The 11358-nt window shown below is 32.9% G+C and overlaps 1 protein-coding gene across 1 annotated transcript; it reads right to left on the minus strand.

Annotated features, from left to right (window-relative positions):
• Positions 1 to 1242: 1242 nt before the first annotated feature.
• LOC111048715 (transmembrane emp24 domain-containing protein 6) lies at positions 1243 to 11290 on the minus strand. Its single transcript, XM_022334651.2, has 3 exons — positions 11023 to 11290; positions 10292 to 10488; positions 1243 to 2276 (listed from the first exon to the last, which is right to left on the minus strand). Exons 1-3 carry the CDS (start codon positions 11218 to 11220, stop codon positions 1988 to 1990), a joined length of 684 nt encoding a protein of 227 aa, XP_022190343.2. The 5' UTR covers positions 11221 to 11290; the 3' UTR covers positions 1243 to 1987.
• Between the last annotated feature and the right edge of the window lie 68 nt (positions 11291 to 11358).

Below are 11358 nucleotides of genomic sequence, written 5' to 3' on the forward strand. Positions count from 1 at the left end.
AGAACGCTAGAATTCTATCTACTATTAAGATTAAATTAATATTGATACTAATATTGATCTCTAGATTTCGAATTCATTCTATCAAAGAACCTTGGAGTTGATTAGTTACTCAGGAGAGTATAGCCATAGCTTTCAAATTCATAACTTTAGAAACTTAAGATGGCATAGACTAATCATATTAGACAACATATCTAATTGTAAATGATAATTTTTTGAAAACAATTTTTAAAAACTAATTGCAAATATCAAGTTATTCTCCCAGAATACATGCAGTAATTAATCAGTATGCTATATTACCCAACACAACAAACTATCCAATTAAAACAAACATTATGAGGATTATACAGACATATAGATACGGTACTTAATCTAAATCTCAGATTGCTAATTAAATTATTTGAATATGTAAGAAAAAATACCGAATTCCTAGTTCAAGCTTTAAAAAATGGCTAACATTTGGGAAGTTATACTGTACCACATAAACTTAGATATAACAGATGATATCAAATTGAGTCCAATACTTGTGCGCACTCCATGAACCCAGAGATGATGTCTATTTTAGTCCTAGACTTGTGCAAGGATCATGAGAATGATATATAGAATGACTGCCTTTATTTTTGCCTCGGAGGGCGAAATTAGGACATATAAGGCCCTCTCTCACACTTGACCCTAATTTGAGGGATTATGATGAGAGATATCCAAGATTATAATCAGTTTCTACTTGATAATTTACAACTCAGATGATGATTCGTAGTTTTCATTTTGAGATATATGCGAAAGGCTATTAAATTTTCTCCTACTTTTATGATTGGTTCGGTGGTTTGAGTAACCAATAGGTCATTATTTCTCTCAACTTTTATTGCGCAAAAGGAACGAACAATTCCAACCAAAAATAAATAAAAACCCGTAATCAATAACATTTTCTGAGGCGTTATTCTATATGCTAAAGCATTATTAAAATTTCATTTTAGGCTTCACTACGCCAAAAAGATACTTATAATTTATCTATGATTTTGAAATTATTCGTTTACAAATCTTTTATAAAACTCCGTATGAAATACTTGTTAATTAAGGTGTTATTATACCATACGGTTTTCTATATTTTCAGGGCACCAATATAACAATTACATTCTATAGGGTTTGTATGCAATAATTAATTCAATAATGGCTTTATCTAATAATCGTTATTAACCGAGTGAAGTGAGGTCTAAGATTCAAGTCGACGGTTTTGTTTTTCTCTTCATGTTTATATGTTCCGCATTTACAGCGAAACGCGGTAATAGATTTTCATGAAATTTGACACGTATGTTCCTTTTTAAACATATTGAACACCTCATGACCTGTCCAACTATGGAAATACATTGCACGATGAAGGATATTATTTTAGGAAATGACAAAGCAGTTTCTGCGGCTAAATTTTGGAATAGTATTTGACTTTGTGTGCCCCCAGACATGAAAGAGAAGAACTTGAAATACGATAAAGGATTGAGCTTGAAAATTTCAAAATTCAAAGAGAAAATGAATGGAGATACAGACTTCCGCTTACCAGATTAAAGATACTCCGCACCTATCATCTTGACTCATTTAATCCAACACAGTGATCAACAAGTTGCTGAATCAAAAATTGCAAATGACGATTTATCAACAATGAATAACCTAATACATTAGAAACCGCATGAAAAATTCTTAAGAAGGAAACAAAATTATACCTAACCTAGTCAGGCCATTGAGTGCACCAGAGACAAATTGCATTCGTTTTATCTGTGGGCTTTGGTTATCCATGAATCCAACCAATAACCGTTATCACTATCAATATCAAGGCTATCAATGATAAAATGCAATATTAGTAATTATAATATCAGTTGTACAATAGTTCATTCAACAGCTATTTTCAATATCAGTAATCTGACGTTTTACTCCGTTCCAAATACGAGACTCAGAGAGTTTCTCTCATACTTGCATATAAGAGGTACGTGTACCAGCCTTATTATGCCTTCAGTTTGCCAGTTTTTACATCGAAGAGTTTCCTGACAAAGTAGACCTGAACAGCGGTGGTGAGAGCGATGACCAGAATCTGCGTGATGGACCAGTTGACCACGTAACGGTTATTATCGGTTAACAGGTTATAGTCACGCTGCTCCATGCCTCTCATGTGGTTCTGGTATTGCAGCATCTCGTTGATGTTCTGCTCGACGTGACGTATTGCCTGCGTGAAGTTCTCCACGCTCACGTCGAGTTGCTCCATCTCTTTGCTGTACTCGTCCCATTGGTCGTACCTGGTGGCAAAATTAAACACATTAAATAGGTAGGCAACAATTTAGGTTACCTACAATTATTAGAAGTGAGTGTTAATGTTAGTGTTTGTGGTAAATAGGAAACACAAAGTACAAAGGTGGAAAGATAGATTGGGAAAGGTATTAGGTAATGGTAACCACAGAATACAAATGCAGAATAAAAGATAGTTAATTACACATCAAAATATTATGTGGCAAACTGTCGTAGGGAATTTTTATGTTAAATAGATTGAAGTTCATTGTTGATAAGAGTGTTTTAATTTCAGTGTATTTTGCTTATCTTCATTCCCATATTTGTAATATGGTGTTGTTGCCTGGGGTAATGATACGAATGTAAAGAAACTATTTGTGTTGCAGGAACGAGCAGTAAGGGTCATTGCTAATGTGATTAGTTTTAATTGTGTTGTTTTATTTTTAAAAAAATCAAGATTTCGACATTTCCAGCTATTTACATTCTTGAATGTCTTATGCATGTGAGAATTAATTTAGCAAGTATTTCTGTAAATAGCAACGTTCACAACCATTACACTATAAATTCTGAATCTCTTAGAGTGAAACAGTGCAATTGTGCAAATACATTGAACTGCTTTATTGAGTTTGGTATAAGAGCTTATAATAAGCTTCCTGCACATTTAAAGTAGCTAGAAGTGGGTAATTTTAAGAGAACCATAAAAAGATTTTAATAGAAATATGTCCATATGGAAAAGAGGAGTTTCTAATTTGAGGGTATTTTGTTTGCTGTATGTATGCTTGTGTTTGAATTTTTTTCTTTGAATGTAAATACTTTTTATTTACCATGTTTAATTTATGACGATGCAATGCATTTGTTTTAATGTTTTCTGCAATAAATAAATCTTGAAACTTGAGGAATTGATAATTTAACGGTCTGCCATGAGACGGGGTTTCAAGTTAACGGACTGACATCAAAGATAATTCTTAGTCTACATTTCGCAAGTTTTCTCAAATATTTTGCATTCATAAAGTTTTTAAATTCTGATTCAACTGTTGTTGTAATTTCATTTTTTTAATTTGATGTATTTTCTTTATTTCCAAAATTTGTACAATTATTGTTTGCTGTAATATTCAACTATTTTTGTAATTTCAATTTTTAGTTGTTGTTTTATTCCTTTCTTTAAAAATACACATTTTTTATAGTGATTGTTAAGGAGACACATAAATGGTCTCCATAAATGAATATACATATAAAATTACTGATAAATTGTCAAAAACTACAGATTTAGTGATAGTTAGAAAGACCGGTTCGGTTGTTACACCAATGTCAATCTCTGATAAACTAGATGTTTTCGTGGTTTTTGTCAAAATCTGTGGTTTTTGACAATTTCTTAGTCTTTTTATTTAATATGAATAATTACCACAATATCAACATTTCAACTACACAAAAAGGGAATATACATATACTTTGAAAAGACTACCCATTTCATAAAATCACTTCACTTATATGGGCTACTTAATTCAAATGAATAAAAACAATATAAAACTTGTAGTGCCCTTAACTTGAAAATGACCTATGGTCGAAACTAGTAGTTAAAATATTTTAAAGTTTTTAATAAAGGATATTACAAGTGTTTATATTGTTTTTATTAATTTGAAAAGACTTTATGGTTGAGATCACCAATTAAATCTACTAATTTTTAACCCTTGAATGTCAAATTCACTCAGTAAACAGTAGTTCTAGAATCCACACTAAAGTAGGATGACACAAGTGTGAATGTTGTAAATTATAGTTCAAAGCAAAATTAGAACAATCAGAGCGCTATTGATATCAACAATGCAATAAAACAATACACATCTGTTTGAACACGTCAGTCGGTGAGTGAAGAAGCATTATTGATACTTTAAATAATTACATCTACATTATCAATTATAACTTATTATTATATGCACAGTCAGACTTATTCAGAAATTTATTCAGTACCGGAGTCTCAAGAGTTGCATACTCAGATGTTTACAGAGAGGAAGGAAAAACTAATTTTGATGCATTCATATGCTTATTGACTATTGTTACTACATTCAGTGAATTATTGGCTAGATCAAAAATCTGGTGTGGTACACTCACACAACTTTCCTTGCTCATTGAACTGGGAGCCTCATTCTTAAACGATAATAATTTAGAGAAATAACATAATGACGATTGGCGGCAACATAATTATTTGAAACTACGATCGGACTACTGTATATGTGTGTATATAATTATTGTTTTCAGAGTACTTTTTCCTTTGTGTAAATTGTGAAATCCGATGATTTTTTAAAAGTCGTCAAAACAGCTGTTCTACAGATGAAATATCTCAACTATGTGTTATTTTTATAGACTGCTCTACCTACCTACCTCATGCACGAGAAGGAGGTTACAAAGTACATTTCTCAAGGATGGGGTGAACCCCCATTAGTTTCCCAGAGAGGAGACTCATGCCAGTTGATGGGGCTGATAAATAACTATACGGAGTATGAATTTGAAATAAATCAGTCGAGTAATTTTTGAGAAAATCGTGAAAAACATGGTTTTTCAGTAATTATCCGCCATTTTTCTCGAGAATATTACGCAGCTCCTGCAATTTTCCTAGAAATAAGACTCATGTCAGTTGATAGGGCTTATAAATAGCTATCCATGGTATAAATTTGAAGAAAATCGTTAGAGCCGTTTTCGAGAAAATCGTGAAAAACATGGTTTTTTAGTAATTATCCGCCATTTTTCTCGAGAATATTACGCAGCTCCTGCAATTTTCCCAGAAATGAGACTCATGTCAGTTGATAGGGCTTATAAATAGCTATCCATGGTATAAATTTAAAGAAAATCGTTAGAGCCGTTTTTGAGAAAATTGTGAAAAACATGGTTTTTTAGTAATTATCCGCCATTTTTTCCGCTATCTTGAATTGAATTTTATTGAATTTCTTATTGTCGGGTCCTCATGGTATAAGGACCTTAAGTTTAAAATTTCAAGTCAATCGGTTAATTAGGAATGGAGTTATCGTGTTCACAGACATACACACATACACACACACACACTTACACACACACACACACACACAGACCAACACCCAAAAATCATGTTTTTGGACTCAGGGGACCTTGAAACGTATAGAAAACTTGAAATTGGGGTACCTTAATTTTTTTTGGAAAGCAATACTTTCCTTACCTATGGTAGTAGAGCAAGGAAAGTAAAAAAGTATTAATTAGGGTAATGGTGTATACCGACTATAATAGTCCAGGCGCTGGCTTACATTGAGCATACATGAGAGAGGCAGAGAATTTGACTTCGGATTATTGTTAGGGGGTCTTTAGTGTATATGAAACTCGATGTCGTCACGTCCCAGGGTGGTCGACAGCTTGGGGGGAGGGGGGTGAGTTGCAAAAAACGCGCGTTTATAAAATCGCCTGTCCTGCAGTTACTATTCATAGTACAGCTTTTAATTTTTTCTCAATTTTATGTACACATAACTGGCTTTCAATGTGGTCCTATACTTTTTTGCGATAAACCGCATAGTTTTTCCGTAAAAAAATAAAATATCTCGAAAAATGTATTTTTTTATTATGGACTTTTTGTTATTTCTCGAATATTCAAGTAATTAGCCAACTTAGAGGAAAAGGCTCCCAATAAACGTTGTAGGCCGTTTCTTGCTGAATCAAATAATGTATATAGTTTGGGGGTTACGATCATAGATGCGGCGGTGGGAGGGGGATAAGTAGCACTGTTACGCTGCGGCGCGGTCCTCCCCCATGATTAATGCGCGTAGTGGCCTGTCTATCGCATCGCTCCTACTAGTCTATGCATTCAAATTATATATTTCAGGAACGCTATCTTATGTATTTTCGGTCGCTGAACACGATTTTTCAACTCTCAGGCCTTAATAATTGATAAATCTCATCATAATATACTAATTATGGTCAAAATTACAAACTTCATCTCATTATCATTATTTATGATTACATTGTAATGATAAACCATCCTGTTAGGAATCCTATATGTGTTTCTCAATCGATAAAAAACTGATATTCCATCAAGATAGAATAATTATTCGATTTAGTTCAATGATCACTTTGGAATTGCGAAAGTCAAGTAATGGAGTAAGTTAAACAAATAATATAGGCTACCCCATATAGAGCACCGTGTAACAGGAGTAAAATATTTTCTTAATATAAATTTACAGTTGAAACACAAATAATGCCAATTACTCCCATGTGATATGACTAAATATTTGATTACAAAGGAAATACAACTCTAAAGCTGAGTTTACACCAAAGTTATTAAGGAGATGTTAATATAACTTAATCTTTATAGATTCTATTAGATTGAACATAACTTATCATACATATGATAGACATATGTGTTTGCCAAGTTCCGTTCAATCTAATAGAATCTATAAAGATTAAGTTATTAACATTTTGTTAATAACTTTGGTGTAAACGCAGCTTTATCAACTGATTTCTGTAACTTATATCTACTCATCTGGCTGAGTTTGACTGATTGTCTTGGGGTGGTACTTGAATGAAAGTGGAATGAGAGATATCTTTGTTGAATTTGAAATATTTGGAGAGAATACTGTTGGAAATCTATTGAGGGGAGATCAGTATAATTAAGGTGTGAGAGCAAGCAATCAATTCAATGAAACAACTACAAGGACTCATGAACGGTTCAAATATGAGAGATTGTCAAAGTATATTTGAAAGAAGTCAGGAGCTATTTGTAGAGTTTTTTTAGAATCAAAATCAATGACTACTTGAAATATTTATGACTGATTAACATAGTTTAAATTATCTTAAATTGTATTCATGCTCATAAGGATGGACTCTGGTATTGCACATAGAAACTGTTCGAGAAAAGATCCCATAATTTTTTCATTCAATCACACAAACTATGTTATAAAGTCTGTGTCATATCTAGAAAATATAAAAAATACCCATAGAAGTGAAAAATAATTTCCAATAAGGAAACATTAACTCTATACAGTCAATACATTGACTCTCTGTCAAATGAAACCTTGAAAATTTAATAAATGTGACAACCGATCATGCTTTAGAGCAAACCCTCATTAGATCATCCAAAACTGAGTGATTGGAATAGCTAGTTCTTCAAAGGCTTTCCTAAAATGGCTGCTACTACATAAATAAATCTTCCATCAAAGATATTCTGTTCAAGTATGTTGACATCATTATGGATATCACTGGAGACTGTGAAGAAAGTCATCTAATGAAGTAAAACAAGAATAATGAGAATGAGAATGATTTCCAGAAGTATAATCTTCTCAAGAGAACATAACATTTTTCTTCAAGACTCTGATGGACAACAGAATCTGCATAATGTTATCAATGGTCTGGAAGCAAGTGAAGAAGTGTATGATTCTCTTTTGAACGTATAGAAAGAAATAGTTATTCGGTCTCCAACGATTTTTATCTGAACATAGTTGTGGCAAATTGTAAAAGTGTATTCTCACCTATAAAAAGAAACAGAGTTCTTTCATTCTCCACGATGCAATCAAACAAAAATCCTAGTCTTAGTTAATTCTAGAACAAAAAGAACTGATCACTGTATTTTTACTAGGTAGCTGTTTAAAGATAATTCAGCATTGAAGTTTTAGTGCAGCATGCATTTCTACAATAACCGCAATCTCTGTCAACATCTGATGGATATTTGAAAAAAACTCTTAATCTCACTTGGCCTATGAAATTGTAAGTGAAACTAGTTGTGGATTTGACTAAATCCCTAAATATCGTTGACAAATTCGCATAATGATGACATGGCTCTCCTGAATTCAACTCCTACTTCACTTTTCAAAACTTCAATACGCTGCAAGATTATGGAAACTTTGTGATGAGAAGAGTTATGAAAATTCTCAATAAAGATGGAGTGATACAGGTGGACATAGCTTTTCATGTCTATGGTCTAAAATCAAACAAAGGTAGTGAACATATTAGAAGCAGCAGAGTAAAAGAAGCACTCCAATAATATGCTCTCCAAACCATCGAGACTTGATTTCTAAATCTGTGGCAGAGATTTATTAATGTGACATGCAAGAGTCTTTAAAGGAATTATCCATACGTTAACTACGTGCAGGAATACATACATTCATTCATTCATTTGTGGATAAAATTACAAATCATATAAATATGTTTGGGAAGAATAGCAGGCATGGCCCAAAACTATTCGAATCCCAAATTTTGATACTGAATAACTTGTTACCATTTCAAAACAGTCTGAACGGGAATACCATAATGGATGAATCAATCAAAAGTTAGTGAAATATTATTATAATAATACTGTTAGAAATAATATGAATGAATATTTAAATTTTCATTTCATTTTGATTTGACACATATCTATTATTATATTGGATATAATTTCTCAAAAGTCCACGACAAACTGACGATTCACGAAAGATTAACATTTCCATACTGAACATAATCATTAATGAATGAATGATGAATTCCATTTCCACCATGAAGAACTAAGAAATTCCACAAATATTTCTTGGAAACTAACTGACCACTATATCAAGTAAGCGTGGCCAGTGTGCAATTAATAATATAATTTAGCCTGCAGCGCATCAAAATAAATTAATTTGAAATAAAAACAATAGAACATAAACATATATAAATATTAACTTTATTCTATCCTAATATATTTCTTGAAACCCAAGTTTCGTTTATTTCAAACAGTCATTTCTTAGCTTCCTTGCAGAATGAGATGAAGTTTGTAATTTTGACCATAATTAGTATATTATGATGAGAATTATCAATTATTAAGGCTTGAGAGTTGAAAAATCGTGTTCAGCGATCGAAAATACATAAGATAGCGTTCCTGAAATACATAATTTGAATGCATAGACTAGTAGGAGCGATGCGATAGACAGGCCATTACGCACATTAATCATGGGGGAGGACCGCGCCGCAGCGTAACAGTGCTACTTATCCCCCTCCCACCACCGCATCTATGATCGTAACCCCTAAACTATATATATCATTGGATTCAGCAAGAAACGGCCTACAACGTTTATTGGGAGCATTTTCCTCTAAGTCGGCTAATTACTTGAATATTCGAGAAATAACAAAAAATCCATAATAAAAAAATACATTTTTCGAGATATTTTATTCTTTTATGGAAAAACTATGCGGTTTATCGCAAAAAAGTATAGGACCACATTGAAAGCCAGTTATGTGTACATAATATTGAGAAAAAATTAAAAGCTGTACTATGAATAGTAACTGCAGGACAGGCGATTTTATAAACGCGCGTTTTTTACAACTTACCCCCCTCCCCACCAAGCTGTCGACCACCCTGGGACGTGACGACATCGAGTTTCATATACACTAAAGACCCCCTAACAATAATCCGAAGTCAAATTCTCTGCCTCTCTCATGTATGCTCAATGTAAGCCAGCGCCTGGACTATAAGTAAAGTAGGCAGGATGTCACCAAAAGCGAATTCTCGCTCTAGGTGGGTATATTATAATTTGTTGTGATAATGTTTTCTACATTGTCTACTTCCAGTCCCAGCTGTATCAGAAATTTCTTTAATTTAAATTTAAATAAGGATTTCGAGCCAAGTAATGAGCCAAGGTACAATATCTACGTAATAGAACATGTGAAATATAGAAGGAATTGATTTGTGTAATACCTCAAGAGGGGTATGGCTGTAATACCAGTGTTTATAGCATATCGCGTTCGATGTAAGTGTTTAAGTGTAATGGCCCCAAGGATGTTTATATTTGAAAATAAATGAGTTGAAATGTTTTTAATGAAGAGGTTTTTTACTTTCAGGACCACACTCTACTCAGAGAGAATGTTAGTCCAGAAGCGGGGATTTTTTCCAGAGCTACCTAGCCTACTTAACAGAGGCTATAATTGACAATCTAAAAAACCATTGTTTCTCCGATGTCTTACGTTGTACACATGAATATTCTTGTCCAAGGAATCGTATGAGAATTCAAGTTGTAAAAACTAGGAATGTTTGTGTTTACATAACATAAATTTTGTAACTCACCTTATAACTGTGATGTAAATATTAACAAGCTTCTCAGCAAATCTTGAAAACTGATTATCAATGCAAATACTGTAGTAGCCACCAGTAGACGATTGATCCTGGTAGTCAGAGTGAGCGCGCCATTGGTAAGGATGTACTATGTTACCACTTGGGTGCCGAACTGCAAAACCGGCCATACCATCGCCTCCTCTCAACACCTAAAATCAATATTATAAAATACTTTATGAATAAAAAAATTGAAAAACAAGATAAAAATTGGTAAAAAATGGGTTGACGATTTTCAGAGATATAATTTATTTTTTAGTAGTCTAGAATCATAAAGATAACTATATCTATATCCATATCCAATATTTCGATCCAAGACCAGGCCATTCCTGGATAGAACGCGTCAGTCGGTATATTTCAATATAAGAAACAAAAAAACTAACCAGCTGGGTAGGTCTATTCAAAGTAGGTACCCATCTAGACATGTATTAATACAAGTAAATTATGTTACAGAGAAACAAAAATATCTATTAAATTTTCAATTCATAAAACACAATTACATGGATGGTTCGGTAATAAAGAAAATTAGTTTTGAAAGTGAAAGTACACAACCAACAGAACCATGTTTTGAACAGAAACAAGATAACAAAGTAGGTTATTTTTTTGAAAATAATAAATTTAATGTAATAACTAATGTACTATATGATATTGTTCATATGGAACATGAAAATAAAATAGATTCTTACCTGAAAACTAACATAGAACGTAGCACCAGGGTTAACATATTGAAAGTAACAGTCTTCTTTACCGGGATCTATGTGAACTTTATAGTCCATAGCTACTGCCGGTAAGTTTTCATACCAAGGAACTGTACCTTGACCGAGAGAAATATCACAAACACTTAGAAATGACAAAAAGAACGCTACGGTTATTAGCTGAAACATTTTTTACGGTTGAAACTTTAAAATCAAGCGTTACAACTTTTATTGGCTTTTGTATACATGTGGCAATTCAAGCAAAAACTGTAAACATTTGGAAGTAAACACTCAGCTGGAAAGCAGCTGACTGAAGAGAAAGTAGAC

Source organism: Nilaparvata lugens, chromosome 2, assembly GCF_014356525.2.
Source record: "Nilaparvata lugens isolate BPH chromosome 2, ASM1435652v1, whole genome shotgun sequence".
NCBI lineage: Eukaryota > Metazoa > Arthropoda > Insecta > Hemiptera > Delphacidae > Nilaparvata > Nilaparvata lugens.